The following is a 27552-nucleotide window of genomic DNA, read 5'->3' as shown; positions in this document are numbered from 1 at the left end:
TGAACGTACAAAGTTCCAACAAAATATTCAGCAGAAGTGTTGACATGGAATTTGTAAGAGTGGGGACACAACATACTAGAATTCATAGACCGCAATCTTATTCTGACGAGAATCTGATACAGATAAACATGAAAAACAATTCTAGTTCAAATATGTATGACTTCACTGAAGCTCACTTCATCATGACATTCATCTATATTTCTTTCCGTACCTTGTGATTGACTTATACACAATAAATTGTTTACGAGTTCGTGTTCGTGTAGCTGCAGGTTCGACTGCCTATTTAGTCAATATTTACATCAATTGTTCGATTGAAATTGATTTCATTTCATTTCTAGACAAACTAGGGGAACATCAAAGTAACCCCGAAGTTATGCTGATGATCACTTACAATAACTATTCTTATAATATTTCTGTATAAGAAAACCCCCTACAAGAAATTCAATCCATAGAAACTAGGTTATCTACTAAATATAAACAAGGAAAATTTTATTCAAGTCACCTGATAGCATTCTCCCTTATGGTGTGTGTGATTTGCTTGGTACAGGCACACTTTTCACCATTCGTATGTCGTTTGGATGAAGTTATAGATTTGAAATGATAAAAAAAGGTTATAAAAAATGTCTTAAAATCAAATGTGTTCTTTAAAATGATGTATTTTAATGATAACAATAAGGTCCATTTATACAGCGCGGATATTATAACTCCATATACTCCACTGCGCATGATACTGGGTATCATATTATTTCCCCGACTGTAGCCGAGCCGCCTTAATAAGGAGGAGATAAAGCATTCAAGGAATAAATCCTACCGGGTAACCATTTATCTCACCTGGGTCGGGTGGAGCACAATGTGGGTAAATCTCTTGCTGAAGTAAAACACGCAATGATCGCGATTCGCGATTCGAACCTACTTTCTTCTGATTGAAAGATGAGAGTCGTAACCACTAGACCACGACGCCCCCCCCCCCCCCACACACACACACATTTCAAATCCCTTCATCACAAAGTCGATCGTAATGTCTCCTGGGGCCCGTGACACAAAGGTAAGCAATGATCGTAGAAAAATGTTGATTCCATAGACTACAGTGTACAATCAATCGTAGAAATCAAGCGTACGATCAATCGCTGACCTTTGTGTTATGGGACCCTGATTTTCTTTTAGAATCACTGACTTGAACAACGTGTGTGTGTTTTGAGTTTTGTCAGACGTGTATCAATCAGATATGATTATTTACGTCTGGGACCGACCTTCAACGTCACCATCCGAAAGACGTGACCAGGGCTCGAACCTCTGCATCAATTTGTAACTTCCCCCACATAGCTTGGATTGCAGGCGCACGCCACAACACCCAGTTGTGGAACAACTCGTATATATTATACCGATTTATAATATTTTTACTTTTAAATACTGGGATGTTGACATTCATAGCGATAATTTTTTATCGATAACACACAGAAATAATACAAAGATAGAGTCCTCGTCAAGAATCTGATGATCCAGCATTAGCATCTCCTGCTACTTCTGGCATCTCATCCTTTCCTACCATGTCATCATGAGGATGCACTCGATTTATCTGTCGACAGTTCGATAACAACTTCACCAACTTCCGCCAGACTTTTCTTCTGTATTTCCTTCTGAAGAGGCCATACATAAGTGGATTGATTGTCGTAGTGCTCAGGTACAGAACGGCTGAAATGTAGTTAAAGATCGGAGAGTACCATATTTCGAAGTGGTTGCACAGGACGCAGATCTAAAAATTAAAAAAAAATGAGAGAGCAGAAAGAATTCAATCAATTGAAATCACAGTTAAGTCTTTAAGGAAATGTGGACAAAGAAAGTGAATATATATAAATTGCAGAAATTCAAAATAAATCCAAGCGGACTGTACTTAGGGACCAAACGAATTTGGGACTTAGATTTATGCCTCAGATTCATTGTTGATTCCCAAAGGTTTCAAATTCAAATCCCTTGAAAATTGGAATATTATTTAGGATTAAAAGTAACCTCCAAAATTTGATTGGTCCCTAACAGTTCAACTGGATTTATTTAAAATCCCTGCCATTTAGAGTGTAGGAGTTAACAAAAAACAAATGTTTTTTAGTTAACTCGAAACACAAAACAAATATACAAATCATACAACTATTTTTTTAATGTAGCTATCATATTGCTTATGAGGACTTATTATCGTTCTAGATTTCAACTCTAACAAAGTAAAATAATAAAATGAAATAATGGTACATATTGGCTGAAGAAACGGGATTCCATTTGAAAACATTCTTTTATGATCACACGTCTTTTTTTTCAATACAGTGCGTACAAAAAGGGACACTTTTGAAAAGTCTATACAAAATTTGTTTCAACAGATTATATCTATATTTTGATGTTAATAGATGCTCTGCGATCTTATCTTTGAAATGCCATTAAAAAAAACAAATTTTGTTCATGCTTGAGCGAACACGGGATATTTCTGTCGGGGGTTCAAAAAGAGGCTTGTGCCTAAATGGCAGAATGACAAATTTGATGATTAGACTTTTGGCTAATCAGCAGACTTTCTCTTTCTCTTTTCATTATCTTTGCCATAATGTTCGAATAATGCTGTCAAATTTCATTTATAGATTTATGCATTTCCTGAATTAACTTGTTTTTCATTCAAAATTCTTTCAGCTTTGTATTTTCCTTCATAAGTAAGAAAAGAAGACTTTTTGTCAACCCAAGTGAGAAGAATTGCATTATTAATTGGGAGAATTTGTAATCATTCAAATCATTTTATTATGTGAAACAAATTATATTATGGTACCTATAAAAGACATGAATCCTATACACTCTAAAAAATGAAGTGCTAATTCAGCTCTTAAAGAGCGTGTATAGTGACTGCACTTCGGAGTGCTGATGTGTCTAGTTCAAATTTGAACGAGAAAAATCAGCACTCCGAAGTGCAGTCACTATACACGCTCTTTAAGAGCTGAATTAGCACTTCATTTTTTAGAGTGTATTTTCAAGGGGTTATTGAATCCTTCACCAAGTTTAATTATGTCCTTGACAGGACAAACAGGAAAGGGTTCATATCTTTCAATCAATTTTGAAGGAGCAAGATTTAGCAGATGGGGTAAAATGTATCAAAAAGTTGTGAAGCGAGCAAGCAAAAATTTCCACTTTTTCATTAAAATATCAAATTTTGTGATCTTGATATAATATTCTGAAAATGATATATTTCACTTTCTATGTTTTCTGTTATTTTCTTTCCGCCTTTTTTATTGGTCATGATTTTTTTTAATTGGGGGGGAGCACCCTGAGCCCCCAACCATCTGTATGCCACTGTTCAAAGGCACCATAACCTTGTAGCACACAATAAAAGGATTTTGAAAAAAACACGCTCTTCCTAACTTCGGTTTTAAAAAGATTGTTCTTGCCTAAAGAAGAAATGTTCAAACCTAAAAGAGAACATATTAAAAAGGAACAACAGAAATATTCAAGCAAATATTTTTGGAAATGAATTTTGACAGCATAATTCGAAAATTATGGCAAAGATAATGAAAAGATTAAGCGGAAGTCCGCTGATTAGCAAGAAGTCCGACCATCATATTTATCATTTGATGCCATTTTGGCGCAAGCCTCCTTTTTAACCCCAGACAAAAACATTCCGTGTTCGCTCAAGTATGAACGAAACTAATTTTTTAAATAACGTTTGAAGGATAAGACCCAAGAGCACCTATTGACACAAAAATATAGAGATCATAATTTGAAACAAAAAATTTATAGTCTTTTCAAATCTGTCCTGTTTTTTTTATACGCACTGTATAGGCAATAATAAGTAATCTCTCGAGTCTAGAGTAATGTCTCGATGTAAATTTGAGATTAATATACGACCAAACATTTTTTACCTTCGGTTTTAGATCTACGTCTTTATGTATATGTCGTTTCTTATCTTCCACCACATTCATTATCCGTCTCTCCCACCTCAAACTACCCACACCCTGATTCACGCACTCTCTATAAAAAAACACACCCTCACTCTCACGCCCTCCCCCCACGCACACCTTTCTGTCCGCCTCTATCCCCTAAACTTCATATTCCCACTCACACACACACTCTCTCTCTCTCCCACACACATACACACACCTTTCTCTCGGCCTCTTTCCGTATATATAGGCCTACACACAATATCTCACGCAGTCTCCCACCTACACATGTATTTCTTTCTGCATCTATCCCCAATACATACATATCCTACACTCGCACTCTCTCTACCACATACACAACTTTCTCCCCGTACATATAAACACACATCCATCCTCTCACACTCTCCCTCCGCACACACCTTTTTCAACTCCCTCCCACCAATGCACACACACACCCTCACTCTCATGCTCTCCCACATGCACCTATTTCTACGCCCGTTTCTACCATATATACACACAAACCCTCAATCTCACACCTTCCCACACGCACCTTTCTCTCTTCCTCACATGCCCGTACAATATACACACTCTATTTCTCAAACTCTCCCTCCTGCTCACATCTTCTTCTCCCTCTCTCTCCCTCATACATACACACATACCCTCAGTATTATACTCTCCCACACCCACCTTTTTACGCCTATCTCGTCCATAAATGCACAAACCCTCACGCGTCCACTGTTTCTACATCACACACCTTCCTCTCATTCTCTCTCCATTATACATACATACATTTATACATACACACACACCCACCCGCACACATATATATTTATATATATATATACACACACACACATACACACTAAGCCTAACACTCTCACTCCCACACGTTCTCTTCCCTCTGCCTCTCTCCCAATACATATACACACCCTCGCTTTCAAACCTTCCCTCTCACATGCACTCTTCCGTCCGTCTGTCTCCTTCACAAATACCCATACCCTCATAACTAAATGCATAATTTAATGAATAAATACATGTAAATAAATGAATAAATAAATAAGTAAAATTTAGTATTGAACCGCGCTTGCCTATACAAATTTGCTTGAACAAAATAGTACGACTTTATCACCAAAATGTAGAGCAAGCTCGCATCTTCAATATCCCAACTCCTTAAGTGCTTAAGGTTATAATGTTATTGATGCCATTCAATTATTAAGCCAAAAATTATATTTATTATTCTGATTTTTTTTAACTTTGTATTGCTATTGTAAATTGAACCATTTTAGCCATGCTGCTGGTCAATATATGTGCATATACCAATAAATGAATAATCAAATAAATAGATAATAAAGTAATCTGATGAATACGAAAAACCGTTTTCCTTATCTCTCCATCATACTCTACGTTGTTTCTACGTTGATTGTCCACATGAGGTGAAAGTTACCTGGCAACAACAATTAATATTTTTAAGTGTAGTTCTATTTGTCAAGATCTTTAATTGCATTCTTCACGTAGTTCGGGCAACTTTCAACTGGAGAGAAATAGACACGACTAGCGAAGGGTGATGAGGGTGGTCAACTCCAGCCCCAAAACGACCCCCCAAAAAAAACGAGAGGAAAGGAACAAGAGGAGGTATATTTTTCTCATTCTTCGCTCACCCCCCCCCCTCTCTCTCTCCCTCTCTCTCTCTCTCTCTCTTTCATTATTTGTCCAATTTCCCTCTCATTCTTTAACCCGCAATTTCTCTATAAACGCTCATCTTTGGCTTTTCTTTTGTAGTCTAAATTTGTGTATGTGTCCATTCTCCTTGATTGCTAATTTCATAAATATTTTAAGGAACCTGTAGATATTACAAGCTCTGCTTGCCGGTTCCCTCATATTCCAATTTAATTTGCCACCATTGTTCTTTGTATTATGTTATACTTTGTTACAATTTTTTTTTTTCCATGATTTGTGATTTTATATAATAAATTTGTAAGTGTTGATGTTGATTTATATATTCAATAAATATTAAAAGATAAAAAAGGAATATTTTGTTACATATTTGGTCAAGTATGAAAATAATTTGAATTCAGCTCAATTCAATGATTACATTAATCAAATTTGCTTCTGAGTTTGGCAGGAGAGTGAACATATAGATCTTCCATTTTGTTTCCGTGCACCTTTCTGGTCGTCAGTTTTCCCATTCATTATTTAGACATTCATTATTCTTGTCGACCGATATAAAGATATATAAATTATATTCAGCCATAATGCATGTAAACACACAAGTCCTGATTTTCTTATAATTTGGATAAGTGTAAAGCTTCAGTATTATAACTCGGTATGCGGTAAAGGGGAACTTTCTTCCCCCTCCCACTACTTGGAAACATTAATTACGTGCATTAGACATTTCCTAATCATGCAAAAATCAGAAAGACAAAGAAAGTGAAACGTCTTCTTCTCATCAAAAAATAAATCTGTGGAAACCTTAAAGATGAAGAGGAACTGTCTGTCTTTGCAACATCTCATCTATCATCATTTTTTCATCTTTGTCCCGTATGTGAAACCCTCGAGAAAACGGGTGCCCCCCCCCCAAAAAAAGGAAAGTTTTTTACGTGTTCAAAAACCTTAAATGGTTTAACAAAGAACATTAAATTCTTCCAAACTAGATATTCAGGGTATTTTTGGAACATGCTGGGGGGCCATATGTTCCAAATACGGGACAAGCATATAGAACCCTCTTAGAACCATTTCTTTTTTAGTGTTCTTGCTTTTGCATTTACTTTATTTATCACATTCGAATTCCCCAATCATAGAAGAGCCAACTGAATTTGAGCCAATGAAGAAAAACATCTTCCTGTGTCTAAGATTGGACGAAAATCGAATTTCCACATTCATCAATCCAATTGTTCAGTGGCATTTTTTTTTATATATCATATATCACAGTGGATCTGTCACTGCAATGGTACTCCTAGATCTGTCTGCCGCATTTGACACCGTAGACTACACCCTACTGGCTGAAATCCTAATTCTCATTCAATTCACAGTCAGTCCTCATCAATGGTGCTGCCTCTTCACCTAGGCCACTGGTCTGCGGCGTCCCCCAGGGCTCTGTTGGAGGGCCCACTTTGTTTTTTCCATTTATTTGACAGGGCTTCAAATATTTTTAAACGTCACTCTGTTCACTATCATTTATATGCAGATGATATTCAGATTTTTGTATCGTTTTCACCCGATCAAACTAGTGCCACAAAAGCCCTGTGTAATCTTGAAAGATGTATAATGGACATTGACACTTGGTTCAAGTCAAACTCGTTACTTTTGAACCATTGTAAATGTGGGTTTTTAGTTTTTGGCTCAAAGTTTCAACTTAACAAATTCAACATTGATTCCATTTCTATCTCAGGCAATGACATCCCCTTGTCAAAACCATGTCGCAATCTTGGAGTTATTTTTGATGCTCACGTGTCCATGTCCACCAAATAATAAACATTTGCAGATCAGTTCGTTATCAATTGCGCAATATTGGCTTCATAAGAAAATATCTCACTCGCTCAGCAACAAAGAAACTGCTACATTCACTTATTTCTTCACGATTCGACTTTGGTATTAGCCTCTTTTACAACATACCAGATTCTCAACTTGGAAAATTGCAAATGTTGCAAAATGCAGCTCACCCCTGTATTGAAAACTCTTTACTGGTTGCCCCTGAAGGAACGCATTGTCTTAAAAAGCCTTTTCCTTTTTTCATATAGTCAATGGAACTTCCCCCAGTTACAATAGGTCTTTGATGCATCATTACCAACCCTCAGGAAATTTACGATCCTCAGCATCTAATCTCTTACAAATTCAAGTTGCTAAGAAATCATGCGGGGAGCGGGCCTTTGCTCATGCAGGACCTGGCCTGTGGAATTCTCTCCCACACAGTTTTAGAATCCCAGAATTCAATGGCCACCTTCAAGGGCAACCTGAAAGCATACCTATATAAAAGTGTTTTTTGATACACATTGACTTATTGTTCAGACATGTATTACATGTATATGTAAATAGTTTTTGTTGTTCCGCTCTGACATGTCTGAAGCGCCTTGAGCATCTAATCAAGATGGAAATTGCGCTATATAAATCTTATGTATTATTATTACCATTAAAAAGGAAAGTGTGTATGACGTCATAATCCCTGATCTTAGTACTGATCGTGATAGTGCATCTGATGTGCGAACGAAGCAAAATTTCAGATGCCATTTCTTCTTTGTTTTTAATTTGATTTCAATTACATGGTCAGTGTTGTAACTTTTCTCTATATTTGTTCAAGTCATCCCGCTGTTTGATCCAGGCTTTTGATAATGCCATGCCAATAATCTACAGAAAGGCCGTTGGTATGTTTATGCAAAAACTGAGTTTATTTTTTTTATATAATTTTTCAAGGTCTATTAAAATCTTTTTGACCTTTCATTTATGCGCTAATAACTTCCAAATTGCAAGAGAGCTTTGCTTTGGGTATGACCTAAAGTGCATTATTTGCATGACACTGCGGTCAAAACATCAAGAGTCCATTATGCTGATTTCCCTCTTCAAGTTTTGTTGTTTTTGCACTCGTTCTTCTCCAAAGTGGCGGTATGCAGTTTGAATGAAGAAAAATTCAAGCCCGAAGAAACTCAGAAGAGGAAAACATGCCTCTGGGCTACTCACAAATGCGTCCCATTCCCATTTAACAAACGTTGCATGATTGCATCGGCTAAACTGCTACTGTATTTAATTCACCATTTTCACATTGCTGAAATCGATCAACGCAACACAGTTGTTTTAAGACTTAAGACGTGAAATTCACAGAGCAATACTAGCTACATATATATTTTTATGTCTATTCAAGAGATTGGTAGGGCTTACGACAGTTGCTCGACCGGTTGCAGGCCATCTTACAACGTTGTGCGACCTCAATACGATCCGATGCGACTGCTTACGACTTATTTCCCACGGGTATACGTATAGTCCTCTTTTAACAAAATGTTCGTTTCTTGCAGTTTAGTGACATTTTCGTTGTTATTCTTGCTTGATTTTTCTATACAATTAAAAAAAATGAATGGTGTTTCATCAACATTTATATATACATATATATATATAATTATATATATATATATATATATATATATATATATATATATATATATATATATATATATATATATATGTATATATATATATATATATATATATATATATATATATATATATATATATGTGTGTGTGTGTGTGTGTGTGTTATGTATGAATTGATATTCTATATATTTTAATGATGGTTCTTACATAAAGGGATTCGAGAATAAATATGAAACAGAAAAAATTAAATTACATTTGCTCAAATTTTCATCAATCTATATGTTAATTTCGCCATATATGAATTTGTTATGATCTTAAATTATTCAAATTCTGCATATTTCATAACAATGGCGTTAAGCTTGGGTGTACAAGTCACCAGCATTCCCTTTGTCTAAGAAACCTTATTTAAATGTCGATAGATTAACTGAATTGATTTCATAATTAATGTTTTTTTTATTTCCCAATAATAATAGAAATTGGGTTGCCTTATTTTGCGATACACATTGTATAACACGCTTATTCATGCTCTCTTTTTATGATATATTCTATTCAAGACTGCCATGAGCGTTAATCATTTAAATATTGTGTAATAAATCCTCGCGAAAAGAGGCTTTATAAATCCGACTATTACTAGACATATTCATTATTACACTAAGCTCACACTAGAGCCTAAAGACAAACACATTTCCCTTTCTCTTTATAAATCTCAATAAAATATGCAATAGGAGCTGTCATCATCATACAAAGAAAATAAGGCACATCAATTTTAAATGGCCATCTGCTCTGAGAAGAAGGTCCTTGGAAGTGAAGATTCATTATAATAAACCCCTTGATATGGTGTGTGCCTATTAGTACGCGAAACGCTCTAGTGGAAGTTCAATAATCTTTATCTATTCATTGCACTGATGACTTCTGACCTACAAAATGGATTCATTTTTTTTTCTTAAGAGCAGCAAAAAGGATTAATAATTAATTATTACTGCACCTGTCGCGGGCTTGGATGCTCGAAAATAGCGATGTTGATTAATGATTTCTATAAACAAAGATGTGTTTATATTGTTGTGAAGTAAATAATTCTTGTGATTTCTTCGAAATGTTTTATCATTGAGGTATTTGTGACAATTGTTCGAGGTCGAGCGGTCTGTCACGCTATGCCAAATTATTAATGGTTTGCGGTGTAACGAAATATCATTCCATAGGGTAACCCAGGGTGCTAGGGTTAGGGGCTTACCGTGTATTTGGCCATAGACACGGGACTAGGGTAATTTATGGTCAAAATATTTATCAAACTGAATTGTAAAAACAGAAATTATGCACTTACCACGATTACCTCAAAAAAACGAAAAGTTCTGTCGCGATACCTCTCCTAATTCTTTCAAAATTCATAACAAAATGGCCGATCGAGACTGGGGTACTGAGAAGAAAATAACTTTTCGGGGTTTTTTGAGGTTCCAGTCTGTGCCTCGATGTCAGGATACTGTCACACGTTAGACCTTCATCCATATAATCATGGTAAGTGCATAATTTCTGTTTTCACAATTCAGTTTGATCAATATTTTGACCATAAATTACCCTAGTCCCGTGTCTATGGCCAAATACACGGAAGGCCCCTAGGCTCCCTGGGTTATCCATAGGGGTGTCTATGATTTGAGGTGTACGGGTCTATGAGTGCATAGAGGTGTCTATAATTTTTGGTGTATGCATAGAGGTGTGCCTATGTGTTGTGTACGGGTCTCTAAATCTAATCATAATTTGTGGTGCTGGGGTCTATGAGTGCATAGAGGTGTTTATGATTTTTGGTGTATGCATAGAGGTGTGCCTATGTGTTGTGTACGGGTCTCTAAATCTAATCATAATTTGTGGTGCTGGGGTCTATGAGTGCATAGAGGTGTTTATGATTTGTGGTGTAGGGGTATATCAGTGTCGAGGTGTCTATGGTTCGAGGTATAGAGGTCTATCAGTAAAAAGTGATTGCTATGGTTTGCGGTGTTGGGACAAACCTATAGCCTATTTATGACTACTCACAATACCCACCCCCTCCCCCATACATTATCAGAAGAGTAAACTAATAACATTCCGATTACCAGAAAGCTTTAAACCGATCAAACCTTCAAATTCGTTCTTTTTGTAACAATATCAACACCTTCCAAGCATGAGGCCTTGCAATAATCCATCCGAGATTGAAATTCTCTACCATCCAATAATAATAAACAAATTTCATAAATTGGAATAATATTCGTTAATAATAACAATAATAGCTGAATTTATATACCGCTTTTTTGACCGAGGATACAAACGCTTTCTACTATTATTCCGGCGGGAGCTCGAGCAACAATCACCGGCGTTCAGTGCATGCAAGAAATTAATCCTGCCGGGTACCCATTCACCTCACTTGGGTCGAGTGCAGCGCTGTGTGGATAAATTTCTTGCCTTAGAAAACACGCCATGGCTAGGATTCGAACCCACGGCCTTTGTTTCAAAGGCGAGAGTCAGAACCACTCGACTATAACGCGCCCATATTCGTTGGTAGTATTATTATTTTGTGTAAAGGCCTGGTCACACCGCCCGAGCGATGTTGGAGTGGAAAGAAAAAATCATCGCCGCTCACTACCGTTCGCCATTTTGGATTTCGATTGTGTTTTTGGTTTTTTTTCCGATTTTTGTTTTCAATTTTCCCCCAATTTTGTGAGCTAAATTCGACCCCCTCTCCCTACCGCTCCACGACCGCTCCTACAACGTTCGGGCGGTGTGACCAGGCCTCAAGCATGAGGAGGGGAAAATCATTAACATTAAAACAGAGAAGCAGACATAGCATTGGCGATGAATAATATTTTATTCATTTCACTTCAAGAGAATTCATTGATCCATTAATCATAAAGTGTCATCTTGATCATTAATTTTAATCGAATTAGCTCTCTGGGTATAATTGCGTCATCAAATCGTGAGGTCAGAACCGATATGATTCATTTTATCAAGCTTTACTAATCCAATTTTTGGGAAATCTACCGAAGTGCTATTAGAAGCTATTCGATACAGCAAGGTTTACAATAATAAAACATTCAAGTTTATGTCTGTCATTCATAACAAGAATATGAGGTAAATTCTAATATCATAAATGTTGAGTTTTTTTAGTATGTCAAACATCATGTCAACTTGAATAAGGAAAAAAAAATCGCTACAACCTCGAAGACAATCATATTCAAAATTACAAATTGGCAGAGAGTTTCCAGCGTGTCATTTAATGATGTAATCCATGAAAAACCATGAAAATCCATAATTTATTGTTCGAAATAGACATGAAATGAAATACTCCGCAAATTTGCTTTGCCCAATTGATCGTGGGCCCGGCAGGAGCTGTGCAGCGCCAGATCGACGAAGCTCTATCTTTTTAATCTTTGAACGCCAAACTGGATAGCAGCAACTCCCATCTTTTAACCTCTTTTGGTCTGACGCGGCTGGGGTTTGAACCCCTGACCTGCAGGTTGTGAGACGGACGCTCTACCAACTGAGCCAACACACCGGTTCATGATAAACGGAGATTTTTGCAAACTTGTATGTCATGAAATTTCTAATGTTTAATTCACATTTCACAAAAATGTTTAGATTTAGAAAGTAAAACATGCTTTAACTCCTGGTGGAATTATTACAGTGTGATTAATATATTTTAAGTATGAAATAATCTTTGCACTTTGACGTCATATTATGTAGGGGTAAGTGTGGTAATGCCGGAAACCATGCGACTTTTACCGATGAACACTGCCGATGAATACACACTAAAACAAATTTAAGATCAAGGTATCCCACCAATACAAAGATCGTGTTATGCTGTAACTAGGGAGGTGTGATTTTATTAATTCAAACTCTATAGATCAAAGGCTGTAAAAATTATGGCGTCGCTCCTGATTATCCACATTCATTTCCGATCCAGATCGATTTTCATTCGGCCTGTTTCGCCCGTCTTTTCACTATAACTCACTCAATTTATGTGGGCTTCCATTTAAAAGATAGTTACAGATCGATCTCTTATGTAGAGATCCATCAAAAATTTTAGAAGCCACCTTGGACTTTTCGACACACCATACCATTGACTATACCACTGACTGCCCTTTCGACTTGTCCCAACGTACTAATTCACCATTAAAACCATTGAATAGAAACCAAATTAAAGTAAATTAAAAACTAAGTAAGTAATAGATGAATTGTGGATTCTTAGCCTACGGCGGCCATTTTTGGTGCCATCTTGAGTGCCCTTGAGTGCTCATATTCACTCTTACATGTATCAACAAATTATTTTACCCCCTGGACCATCGAATACGCACCGAAATAGGATTTAGTGTGGATAATGAATGAGTTATAAAACAGAATCAGTGATATTGCGGCCATCTTGTACACCATCTTGAAAATAACAACTTTCCCAGATGGGATTTTGATAGATTTTTAGTATTTTATTGCTGAGGTCAAATAGTACCAGGAATATTTGAAAAACCTTTTGTAGCAATTTGATTGGGGTCAAACCATAATATATTGACCTGTCTATTCCTTAAAGCGGATGTTTTGTAAGATGGAGGTGTGGATATTTGTATAACCTCTGCGGAAATTAGTAAAACATTGTTCAACCCTGTCATGTATGTCACCAGATATAACCCAATCTACAAAAAAGGGAATTTTCATCGCACATTAAACCATAGACTGATATCATTTTATAGGCAATTTGAACAATACAATGGAAATATATATGAATATATATGATGTATATGAATACCATGAAACATAAAAAATATATGTATAATATTAAAAACATATATGTAAAACTATTATGTGAATATATATCTCAACAATCACCCAGTTTCGTTTCTATTTCAATGTTTGACCTACACAGTATTGTTCGATTTATTGCATCTCTATAATTTTGTTTTTGTATCTATATGTGTGTTATACTTTTTATGTACGAGTGTGACCGTTGATGGCGGATTCTTGTGAGTCGATATCATCGACATAAAAAATTGATAGAGCTCGTCGCGTTGTATGCTGGTGCATACACGACTGACGACCATGAAGCTACATGGAAAGTTCTCCATGACATAATTAACAGTATATGGGGGTATACCAACAATAAAAAACAACACGCACACGCAAGAGAAAAAAAATGTGGAACCTGTGCGCGCTTGATCTTTTGGAGCATTTTTAAGTGTTTCCGGTAGCTTAAAAAAGCGCGTTTGTTGCTCTATCCACTTTTTTTTATATCGATAGTCAATATCCACTTCTCATGCTTGTGAATAGATTGAGGTCAGGTTCATGGGTAATTGGTTAAGTCTCTGAGTATACAGGAATTTGATTGATCAGCTATATTAGAAAAGAAAATACGAACAGTTTTGATGTGACTTTAGAAAAAAAGAATGTTGTTGGGGAAAGAATCAAAGCTCGTATTGTGTTATCCCCACCTGCGCGTTGTGGAATTCTTGTGTAAGAGTGGTCAAACACAATTAATACTCTATGCAATAAAGATGAATTTGCAATTTCATGGAGACGCGAGAAACATTATGATGACACGTAGATAGGAAGAGAGAAAGGACAAGAGGAGGAGAATATATAGACAGTGGGTGTCAAGCATCAGGCTTATCTTTTCAGAAACCTCTTCATCTAATGATATGTTGGTCACGTTTGAACATCTGTAAGAATAAAATTCAACAACGTGAATGGAGCTGACACAGTACATGCCTAGATTATTTTCCAGCAATTTGTTTTTAACTCAGATTGACACTTTTCCGTGTCTTTTTTCCCCAATATGACAGGTTAATAATGTCAGCATGAATTTACAAATAATTTGAAGTATTGGCTTACCGTGATTTTTTTCAAGATCACTTTTAAGATGAGGGAAATCTTTCATGGCCTGTAATTATTTCGTCCAGTAATCTCTTCTTAAGAGTGATCTGGGAGAGGGCTGTGTTTCACAAAGTTTCAGTCTGATTTTTAAAAAAGGGGGCATGTAAAGGTGTACTTACGATGAATAACAAGATCAGGCGAACAAAACACTGAAAATATGATCAAAATCTGACGAGGAATAACATTGTACAAATATATTACATATTTATTTTATAACTACAATTTATTTTATAATGAGGGAGACATATCATGCATACATGAATTAAATTTTGAATGATTATGATTTCTTGTAATAACATAAGAAAAGGGAAAGTGGGTGAAAAGACATCATTTGCCCACCTGAAAATCCACGACGACTTGCATATAACTGTTTATACAAAATATCCGAATATGACTACAATATTTATCAGAATAGAAAACTTCAAAATATGATATCAAATTATCTCATTTATACCTTAATCATGTCGATAATGCATTAAAAAAATCAATTTATTTCTGCACTATAATCACGGGCAATCTGATTCTGCAGGATTTGCTTTTTAGTGTACCCCTAATTATCACCCACATGCTTTACTGTGTACCAGTTTATGAATATAATATCTTAGTTTTCATATCTTAATGGGCTATATTTTGATTTAGCTTATTTTTATATGGAAATGGATAAAAGTTTAATGCTTGAAAATAAAATTGATTCTTAAAAGCCTGTCTAAAGCTTTGGAAAGGCGACTTACGTAAACTTTATTCAAGTACCATCTAACATTATAATATTACACAAGAGTAGTAGTTATTGAATGCATTTTACCCATTTGAAATAAATATGGCAGTTTCCTGCCACTATGATTCCAATTTAAATCTAGCACCATCTCTCGGTAGTGATTTTATTTTTTTTTCGAATAGCCGTTTGGGCAATTATTTTCCATTTAGTAATTGGATCAATGAAAGATTATATCCTAAAAATTTCAGCCCGTTCCATACTTGAGGTGTACAATGTTAAGAATAATTTAAAGAACGCTGTTTACTAAGTGAATCGCATAGTAGTTGTTTAAACAGTTTAATCAAGTGTTTAGAATCTTAAACATTCATGCTTAAATCATAGATAATTAAATATTTAAATTTATACTTTATTGTTCAAGATTTAAACACTTTTTTAAATGATTAAACTACTGTGCGATTCGCAGAATAAACAACGTTGTTTAAAGTATTTTAACAGTGCATAAACAAGTCAAAAATATTTTCTTTTGATGGGGCATCCGATCGAATTGAATTTTGGAGTAATTTCGGAAAATTTATCCAATAAAGCATACTTTTCAGTTTATACCCTTACAACCGTTTTGTGACACATGCATTAGCATAATCTAGTAATGAAGTGGAATAATGATTTTCATTTTGGGGGGGATTTACCATAACTAAAGGCTTTGATGATCACATTTGCATGGAACAATGTCGCCTCACAAACAGCACAAATATACACACCACAACTACAAATGTGCAAAAACAAACTTACTTTCGTCATAGTCAGCTTTTTAACCTGTTTTTTTTTCTTCAAATAAGTATAAAGAAGTAAAGGAATCCTTTAAAGATTAAACGGATAAACAAACAGATACGTCCTACCTATTCAACTATTAGATCAGTGTGGAGCCAATTTGGGAATGGGCATTTCATGAAGAGTAATGTCAGTGATTTCCACCGACTAATTTGCTCTCAGCCAACCAGATGCAAGTATTTCCAGTCGCTTATAACATCTGTCACTGAAAATTCCTTAGAAAACTCTTCCTGAAACGCTCCCCGTCTCATTACAAGTACACGGCTGTTTACTAGGGATAGTCTCGTGAGATTCGATTACTCAGAGGAAATTAGAATTTGTATGAGTTTTCAATCTTAAATGGTCGCCTTCCAGAAAGTTTATGTTTCTGCGAATTCCAACAACCTGACATGGCATTTTAAATTGATACGCGGTTCTAATGCGAATATGGATACGCTTAAAATTTCTAAAAAGCAAAGACACCTTACGGATGATTATCATAATGCAACCTACTTCTGGAATTCAAGGAAGGGTGGTCGTTTTGTACAATAGGAAAATTGATATATACATGTAATTGTAATAGCACTCACCTGATACATGATGTGCCAAATTCACTTCATCTATCATTCCTTTCGAAGCTTCATTAAAAAGGTATATTTTATCTAGGTTTTCAGAAATATCTCACCTGCAATCGCACACACACACACCCACACACACTTTATTTTCCCCTTACAATTCCCCCTTCCATTTCCCTCTACACTGATGATTTGTGAAGTCAGGTTTTTTCAGACCCAAGCAATATAATTGGTGTCCATGTAGCCCTTTTGGCTGCTGTTACTGAAGCATATCTTTAGCTTATAAATTTTGCCATTGAATTTTTCATTACTTTATCATATGTTTACATATTTTATTTATGTCTAAATTTTGTTATTGCACCTCTTTATAAAGGTCTCATATTGTAATGTATTTTATTGTCATATTACAATTACGTTTATGTATTGTAAAATCATTTTGACTGTAATTAAATACAGAAAGTCCTGCAAATGAAAACACAACTGTTCTGGATAGTTGCGTACCTTGCGAATCTCGTTAGGAGGAGCAACTTTTTTCTGACAACTTAACACAAGAGGCCACTAGTCACTATCATTTATGGAATCAAACGTATTGAAACAATGCCAACGAGCAAAAAAAAGAGGAAACGCCCCCCCCCCCCCCTCTGCTGTACGGTTCATTTCATACTTCTTCATATTCTTTTTCATGTTTCTTATTTGACATTTGTTTCAAATATGAATAAAAAAAAACAATAAGGCATTATGTGAAACCACAGACAAATGAAAACTCTACACGTCACATAGTTATACAGATAAAGTTAAAGCTAAATTGAAGTGAAAGAATTATGAGGAGATATCTACATAAAATCACGTTAATAGTTAGAGCGCTGAAGTGGTAATAAAGATTTAATGACCCTCTTGGGCATTAAAATCTTAACCCATAAATCTTCATCCTTAGAGACCAGTGATTAGTGGTGAATTTAGGTTGTTATTTTTTCTACACTTAATCATATCAATAGTTAACAAAATAACAGAATGAAATCATGATGTTACTATTATGTTAGATTATTTACCTTTTGTTATGCCGCCAGTTTGCAATAATCTTTGCAAATATTTCTGCAACTTATCCCATACGAATTTGGTTGAATCAAAGAGAATGTAGAAAATTGACAACCTAAATATAACACTAATCACTGGTCTCACGAACATTATGGGTTAAGATATTTGATGCACGAGAAAGGCCATTAAATCTTTATTACCACTTACCCCCGTCACACTCATTCGGAATCAGCAGGAATCGAGCAGAACCAGCCGGAATGAAGAACTTTCAAAATTATTCGTGCCACATTCGGGAGGGAATTTGAAATTTTCACTACTTTTGCAAAAATGTCTTCCTTTTTTGCGACATGACCGGGTGACTTCTACTGCCAAATGACGTTACAACAGCAGGTGTCCGCGTTTTATGCGATTCGGTTTTCTCTAGAATGCGATCAGAATGCCTCGAATGCTCCTAGAATGTCGTAAGAATATTTAGAATGCAGCCAGAGAGCAGTCAGAATGCACTTCGAATGTCATTCGATATTTCTCCACTTCGAATGCACTTCGAAAGTTTTGACCATGAGCAAAACATTCGGGCCGGTCACAAGAATGGACCCGAATGTCTGGAATGCACTCAGAATGCAGTCAGAATTTTTAGAATGCGCTTCGAATATCCAGGAATGTACCAAGAATTTTCATTCCGAAGGCATTCCGGTTCATTCCGCCTCTAATGTGACGGCGGTTAACTACTAAAGTTCTTTTATGTAGATCTTCTCATAATTTGTTGGCTTAAAGTTAGCTTTAACTTTATCTGTATAACTATGTTACGTGTATATACATAGTTTTCATTCGTCACAATATGACTTATTGTTGTTTCTTTATTTTATATGTGAAACAAATGTCAAATAAGAAACATGAAAAAGAATGAACCGTACGTAATGTTTTTTTCCTGTACACTGAAAAAGACGGTCCATATATAATTGTTGGAGTCTGTGTCATTGGCCGAGATTCGCAGCCTGAACTGTTGGCATAGATTAAGGGTATGTTGTTATCGAGAACATCGGTCTCTTAGCAACCGATGGAGACTGAATACTGCTGGACTCCCCGGTTTCAATGTGGAGTGGAAAACTATCTAAGAGACATGAGTGTACATGTGACTCCTGTCCTTGGTGAGACAGTCACATCAACAAAACATTTACCATGTATTCCACGGCGATTAGCGATATGGCGTTAATGTGAATGGCATACCATCGAAAGGTTTGGATTCTGTGTCATCAGGGAGTTTCGCACCGCGGCGCAGAACGAATTCAAAAACAAAGTAAATGTATTGGCAATGCAAAATAAAGGACAATGACCAGCTGGAAGGTCTTTGTCGCAAATCAATGAACTGGAACAGCAGTGTTGTTCAACGCTTTCGGAGCTGGGGAAAAATGCAAATAATTCGTTTGTCCAGAGTCCCCCGGACGAAACTGTTCACCAATTTCCGACAAAGACTTCCTGCTTGCGAAAACTACCTGTTCAATGTGACTGCGATGAGTAGGTAGACATAATCTCTTCATCTCCATCATCTCTCCATTCTTATACCTATTCATCTCTCCATTCATCTCATATCTCTTCATTCATGTATCATTATTATTATTATTATTATTCATGTAGCAGTCAGACGAACGAAGAGACTCCAACACAATCGATGGTATGTCATCCAAAATACTGCAAACGTTCGTTCGACCTTGGCCTTGTCTTACAAAGAGTAAAGATTGATCAAATCAATCTCAACTGTATGGAAATCCATCCATACCTGAATCTTTCAGAGAATGATGACTGTATGAATAAACATCATATCTAGAAAATATTTTGAACAAATCTGCATTTTAGATGTTGACGTTGCTGGTCGTCCATAGTTGTTGGTCGGATCAATGGCAACACTCTTTATAAGACGGGGCCCTGGTATCGGATAGGGAGGTGTGACTGCCATATGCGTCTGAGTTTCGTCCTTTTTTTCATAATACCATTCACCAACTGGTTTTCAAATACAACCATTTCTCCTTAATTCTCTTACTGCCTACGCACAGATCTATATTTAGAAAATGCTCTCCCTTTTCCTAAGATCATTGGCCATCGTTTTCCAACTTGTAAAGTAATATGAATAAAACAAATGGATTGATACCAACTATATCTCAGCACAAAACATGGTGAGAGAATTACACCTTAAAAGAAAATCAATATTTTGAACCACATGATGGATTTTTTTTCGTACAACTTGGTAAGACCAGTTTCATTTTTTTTCTCTCGAGGACTTGACTCAGAATATATATCTTTCATATAATTCATTTCAAGCATCGGCGTAGATGTCGTTAAGGAGTAATGACACCTCTCCTCCCGGGGTATATGATGATGATTAAAATAGAAACCGAGATGGGTAAACGAATACCTTATAGTTTTCTATCACAGTAAGTATTCTAAGTATTATCTTTGTATTGTATTTTGTGTATTGTATATATTTATATGTCCACATGCGTATCTAGGGACCTACGCCTTCCTCTGTACACATAAGTTGTATAAATTTGTATTCTTTATGGAAATTGGTTTCATGTGAATTCTTGTTAACAAAAATGAAGAAATTTGTAAAATGGAGGAAAATAAATGTTTATTTGAAATGAAAAAGGATCTAATACGTTGTAAATCGAAATTCTTTTTACAATGTATTATATGGATGAGAGCAAGAAACAATAAAACAAACAAAGACAGCTTAAATTTATATTTATTAAATGTATATAATCAATGTGCCTCTAAACACACTCTAAAAAGAAGAGCTAGTTTAGCTCTTAAGGAGCGTGTATTGTGACAGCTTTTCGGAGTGCTGATTTTTCTGGTTCAAATTTAAACGAGAAAAATCAACACTCCGAAGTACAGTCACTATACACGCTCCTTAAGAGCTATAATAGCTCTTTTTTATAACTTTCAACCATTTCTCTATCTATCTCCACTGTCTTGATATTTTTCATCTTCTCATTTTAGTCGGCCTTTATATTGTATTGCATTCCACCCTAAATTGGGTTATTTTCCACCTACCTGACAAATATACGAAACATTAAAAACAAAACCTGTAGACCTTCATCCATCACGTCAGTCGTATTAATATCACAGTATACATGTATCATCATAGTATACTTTGGGATCAGAAATGTCCAAATGCACCAGTAAGAGAATTCCCTTTCCTCCCCCCTCACTTCCTCCCTTTTCAAAGAAAGTAATTTAGTGAGAGCTAAATATCCTCTGATGTGAAGGTGCACCGGGAGAGAGCGTAACGGGTTAACAGTATTCAAAAGAGTATTTGGTAAATGTGGAGGAGAGAGCAAGAGGGTGAGATAAGATATCTAATTCAAGAAAAATTGATGTGAATGCATGTGGCATTATATGCTTTTTGTGGGCGTGCCGGCTGACTAAAATAATTGGCCGTTGTCGTGTGTGTTTGTATATGTTTTGCAATAGATGACGGTGTAGGTATCCACATGGTTTGTAGCCATTCGGTCTACCAACAGATGGCCTAATTCACAGATTGTCAAAGACCCTTGTAATACTCACGCATCTGAAGGTGGACTGCATGAGACCACCTCAGAAGGTGGCCCAACTGAATATGTGACACTAACTTTGTTGAATTAAGGCAACGTACATCTCATGTCTGAAATAATTTGATCCCCTACCCATTTGGACTAATGAACTTTTGGTCTAATAATAATAATAATAAATAATGGTGAATGCGATTTCTAAAGCGCCAAACCGATTGTAATCTAATTGCTCAAGGCGCATAGATGAAATGGGAGAAACCAAACAATATGCAGAATGGCGCGAATAATCACTTGGAGTAACCTCAATTATAAGTGTAACACCAAAATGGTTTATTTTGGTTCATAAACATTTTTATCTTTTCATAAAGACTAAGTTAGTAATTTGACAACGGGCTATAAAAGTTACAATACTATAAATGAAAAGAAGACTTACTGGCATTTGACCATGTGGGATGGGACCAACAAATAATGAAAAGTCATTTCAATAGGCAAAGTTGTTTGTGAAAAACAGACACTTGTCTTTAGGAGCATGTTGTCAAAAAAATTTGGTCCGACAAGTTGTCTGATCTGACAAATTTTCTTGATTCTAAATTGCTGAAAAGCACTGTTACTATGGTAATTTTCAGATAAAATCATAGGTTGTCGGAAAAGAAACCTCCGATTATTCCTTCCATGAAATGCACCTCCGGTGAGTGTTTCTATGTCAGAGGTATATACAGTGAGCAATGATCACTAATGGAGCTCTATTTTACTCCCATTAATCAGGAGCCCAATCGTTTTAAAGATATCCTAGTTGATAAGAATTCAACCATCCATTATGAAAGCAACAGACTTCATACGGTTAAAATGCCAAATGGTTGCGTGAGTTCTAAACGGCTGTATGGTTAAAATGGAGGGGGAGTTTTGGCACTGTGAACTAACAATAAAAGTGACATGATATCGTTCATCTTATTAGGGAGTTAAGTGGGAAATGTGCGTGTATGGATGCAAAATCATGACTCAGTACACTAAATGCCAAAAAAATATTTAATATCTTTGTATTTCTCTTATCATTTCCACTGTCACGTTTGCTATCAGTATTATCCTGATATACATTCACTTACATAATCTGACAAGAATTAAGTCAACACCTGGCTCGCGTGCACTATATTATATTCTTGCTGAGGGGAACCTACGCCATGGCTCGCATTAAAAAATAAAGGCCCTTCCATCATGAGATGCGAGACAGAAACACGAGCCATGTATAGCTGCATCCATGATGCATACCAAAACCAATTTTCTTTTGCCTGCATTAAGGAATAGAGTACATGTTAGCTCTCGTTTTGCATGTCGGATGATTCTAAGTCGATCTAGGACTCACGACGGCATCTAGAACTGAGAAATATGCCTTCATGACCAAAGATCTTCCAAGAAGTATTAGTCGAAAACTGGTGAATTGGCAAACGACATATTTGCACTTTTCGACAGCTCCGAAACTGGAAACGAAACTGTTGCTCCGATTCGCCAAGTTTCGACAATAACCTCCCTTCTGTCCTTTGACGTTTGACCGGCATTTTCAATACATTCACTCTGTTCTTGAGCTCGTCTTGCGTGGTGGAGCGAAAATACCCTCGCGACAGTTTTGCTGTTAAAAGGCGTTATATTATGGTAAAAAGGGCAACATGGTCATTGAGTTTTCACCACGTCATACTTTTTCTTCGCCCAAAAATTCTCAAGGATTTATTTCCAGCACGGAAATACTTGAGCACCCGACGCGTCATCACAGATAAAACTTAGTTGTCAGCCGTCGAATAGCATCTATCGTCCAAATGGAAAGCTTCTTAATATTCGTTATACGTCCATAAGTAATGAGAAGGTTAAGTTAGGCTAGCGGAATGAAATTGAATTCCGCTGATTGGAACGAGGGCAATTTGATTCGAAAAGAAGGAGATTCATTCAGTATGGTATGTTATAATAGGTAGAGTAATTCTTGGCATGGGATTGCTAGGAAGGAACTAATTCTTATAAGTTTTGCAAAAAGCACTGATGGGTTCTAAAATGAACAATGGAGTTCGTATTACACTTGATTTTGAACTTCCATAAGGCGCACCATTCTTCTGCTGAGCTTATTACTTTCGTAAGTCCAATACTAGCATGACCAGTCTCGATTGTTTTATATTGATTCAATGGCAATATAAATCATAAAACTCATGAACGTTTTGAGTTAGAAATAAGACGCCGAACAAGGTTCTCAAATTAGCGCCATGTTCCTCTCATAATCTATGTACCAGAGTCGAACAAATTGTTATTATAATCTTACAAAATCTTATATCCAAGTCTGTTCCGATCATTTGCGTACACCTTGATTTCCTGTCACATAATCAATGGATTTACCATTTTCGATGTAAGGTACTCTGCTAGCGTCTGTTTCAACATGTATTATGTATTTTTGCGGTTGAAAATGTTTTTCGCCCATGAAAGGAATTGCACATTTTAGCATTGATTAAAAATCATGAAAAAGGAACAACTAACAGCTGTCGTGATACAATTTTCTGATGCAGGGATTTAAACACCTATTATTTATGCGTTCTTTTATCCAACCACCTAGTGAACAGATTCAGATGAGCGCACACCTTATCGGCGGTGTCGAGCATGGGATCAAAGGAAAGCAACTTGAACCAGCTCATTCCTTACACCTCCCTGTTCTGGACTTCCACTGTACACTGGCACGTCTTTTAAAATATATATAGATATAGCAGATCCTAGTACATTCATTATTTATAGAACAATTCGGTATCAGAGCCGGTCATGGCAAATTTTTTACAGGGAGGCTTCAAGTATGCCTGACAAAAAAAAATAAATAATTATGACACAAACACACCCGGTTCATTGCATTACCGATTGAAAGTAAACTGTTCTTCTTTGGAAGAAACCTTTGGCTTAATCTGTGAGTGTTTTACGAAGGTTTATATTTGCAAACGTTGGAAAGATGAACACTTACTCATTTGTGTTTGTTATTCTCACGCATTTTTCACTTTCCATTCTATTACAAAACAATGACTACTTTTATACACATGGTATGTGAGCTTATCATTATGATAAAATTTTACAATATCTGATTCTGCTTGAAAAGTAAAATACAATGAAAACCTCTGAAAGAGGTGTGTACTACCAGTGGAAGAAAGAACCTCGCAGAAAGTTTATGGTAATTCATGCAAATTACTAATGGCACTTTTCTTGCAGCAGCGGGTTTTCTGTGGGTGTCATTTAAATATAGATTACTATTGCTAAACCAGGTTGGGATAGAGACAGATAAGAGACAGAGTAAGATTCTTTCATAGAAGGGAATGAGCTTGAATTTCAAGGGCTGACTTACAAATGCAAGGATGGAAAGGGTGATATGATAAAGAATAATTGTACACCACGAACCCATATCAGACCTGATTAAAAAGGAAGAAAGCCTGGAATTAACACGAAAATGTATGAAAAGACTGGTGTTTCTCTTAGCAAACTTTACATCTAGACCACGGCGTTAACTTTCAGTTTTCATCAGCATGTATGGTGTGGATCCATTTCACATCTTATCGTATTTATCTGTAACCAGTTCTAATAACTGCAAATGAACCTACACCCCCCCCCCAAAAAAAAAAAAAAAAAAATAATAACTATTGTTAATCTTCTGAAATCAAAATTTTGAAATTCTTCGATATTCACGATTAATGGCATTATATTCCGACATGTTTCGTCTTCTCCAGTGTAATTCCATTTATTTTATGAGGAACGTCTTGGGTGTTTCATCTTTTCGCACGCACACTTATGCCCCCTCTCTATCACCAATTTACCAGCTTACGATATAAAAAAGAACCGTTATAATGAACTGATGAAACAATTTTACAAGGCTATCGTTCAACTGTGTTTAGAAAAGGCAATTCGTCCAAATGCTCCCACTATTTGAGCGTTCTTGTGAAAGCTTTCATATACAGAATTTTTTTAAAAAACTGTACAACCTTGATGTATATTTGAGATGAGTTTATCGCAAAATAAAGGTGTAACACAAGAATAAAGAAAGTTAAACCAGAAAGTAAAAGTTATGGTTTGCTATGCTTACCTCGTACGGGATGACTGTAATTACGAAGACAAGTGTGATGCCAACCATGAGACGGGAGAATTCAGCAGATACTCCTCGAATCATGTCTACTTGTTTGATATACTCATCTCTGTTCCGAGGACACACCATGTCGATCCTTTGTCGCATCTGCCTCATGCAGCGTATCACAAACACATTGCAAAATACTAAAATCACAATGTTAGCAAGACTTTCGACAATCGTAAGAATGTCATAGGCTGTGTATACTACCGACGTCCAATTCATCGTATAATTTTTGTATGTAAAACAATAGTAAGCTGCTGATAGGTTGCATGCATGGGATTCGGCGTTGACTTGTCCAGTTACTTGTAGAGAAGCCATAGCAAAGGAATAGAAGATGAGAGCAAAGATGGCGATGAATATACGCTGTAACGTCACGCTCTTATCATAGAAGAATGGTTTTAAAAGGCTGAGGTAACGCTCGACACCCATGAATATGACAACGAACCCTGATAACCGAAGACACATGGTGCTCACAAAGTTAGAATAGAGAAGACTTCCTGAGCCTCCCATCCAAGAACCGTAGAGAATATTCACTATCCAGACACTTTCACCGAACAACAACCGTGTCAGGTCCGTAGCACATAAAACCAATACCAAGACGTTAGGTATGTTGTAACTAGTAGGAACGTGTTCCTGTTTCCGACTGAACCATATCAAGATTAGCGCTCCTAGATTAGCTGTAACGCCAATAACCATGCCAAGACTTATTCGAATAGAATCCGTTAAAGGGTAACACACTGGTATATCCTCACCGAACAATGCTGGCAGAATAACTACACCAGGTGGATAGTTTTCCATCGAGTAACACGAATCATCTACAGCCATTTTATATCCCGTTTTTTTTTAAGATCACAATATCATATTCATTTCAAACTGGTAACGGTTCAATTTGATTATAGAGGTTTGAATCATCCAAATGCTATTTTAACAATGATTACCCGACGAGGTCATGATCATGATTTATCCACGATACAAAAAAAAATACAAAGTAATATCCTTATTCCAAAAAATACAAAGTAATATCCTTATTCCATTCTTGGTGTTTCTTTCTCAACTTCAAAAGCATGCACAATCATCCAAGCAGGGCTTCGTTACTTCATCAGATGATAATCCCATTCCAATTTTAATTCATCCTCGATGTCGTATTTTATTGTTGTTCATAAAATCATTTTCTTCCGGAATGTGTTTGGAAGGAGCAAGCCTCACCTCGGAGTCGATTACATTTTTCTAATTCCCTCAAATCGCATTCTAATATTGATCCATCTTATGATGCATTACAGTTGTGCCGTCTGGCTGTACAGGGCAAATATTTGTCCAAGCAACCATTGCATGCGTAAGCTAAGAAGGAGCAGCATTTATTTCCTGGGGGAAATATCGATCGATATTATCGATGACATGAAGAAGTTATACTAAAATCCAATTACAATATTTAAGCATTGCAGGGTATCAGGAGGTGCGCTGATTCCAACCAACTCTTCCAAAATGCTTTCTCGGCAGTTTCCGTTCTATTCTCCTTTCAATAAATCAAATTTCAGCCTTTTCTGGCTGTGTTTATCTTGATTCGAATGCTATTATTACCGTTGCTCTCCAGTATTCAATCAAGTTCATATGTACCGAGATTTGTATCGGTTATATTTCCATTTGGTGATCAGCGTTTCAACAACAACATAAAAACGAACCAAATTTTTCTGAACGGTCCGTACATAAAACTCAGCTATCACTGCGAAGGTTAATAGTAGATTTAAACATTCTTTATTGATTTAACAAGATGCGTTTAGATGCGAAGAAACTTCAACTTGCAAATGCAGAGGATGTCAACAGGCGATAGAAGAGAGCACGCCGCTCGACCAAGCATCCTTTCTCTTTGGATGTCGTCACG

General features: G+C 36.2%; 1 protein-coding gene across 1 annotated transcript; it reads right to left on the bottom strand.

The window, feature by feature from the left end:
- Window positions 1–1275: 1275 nt before the first annotated feature.
- On the bottom strand, window positions 1276–27552 carry LOC121421828 (rhodopsin, GQ-coupled-like). Its single transcript, XM_041616633.1, has 2 exons — window positions 25632–27552; window positions 1276–1753 (listed from the first exon to the last, which is right to left on the bottom strand). The coding sequence occupies exons 1-2, from the start codon at window positions 26496–26498 to the stop codon at window positions 1484–1486; spliced, it is 1137 nt and encodes a 378-aa protein (XP_041472567.1). The 5' UTR covers window positions 26499–27552; the 3' UTR covers window positions 1276–1483.

Source organism: Lytechinus variegatus, chromosome 1 (genome assembly GCF_018143015.1).
Source record: "Lytechinus variegatus isolate NC3 chromosome 1, Lvar_3.0, whole genome shotgun sequence".
Classification (NCBI taxonomy): domain Eukaryota; kingdom Metazoa; phylum Echinodermata; class Echinoidea; order Temnopleuroida; family Toxopneustidae; genus Lytechinus; species Lytechinus variegatus.
Note: the sequence above shows the minus strand (reverse complement) of the source record. Positions and strands in the feature narration are given on the sequence as shown.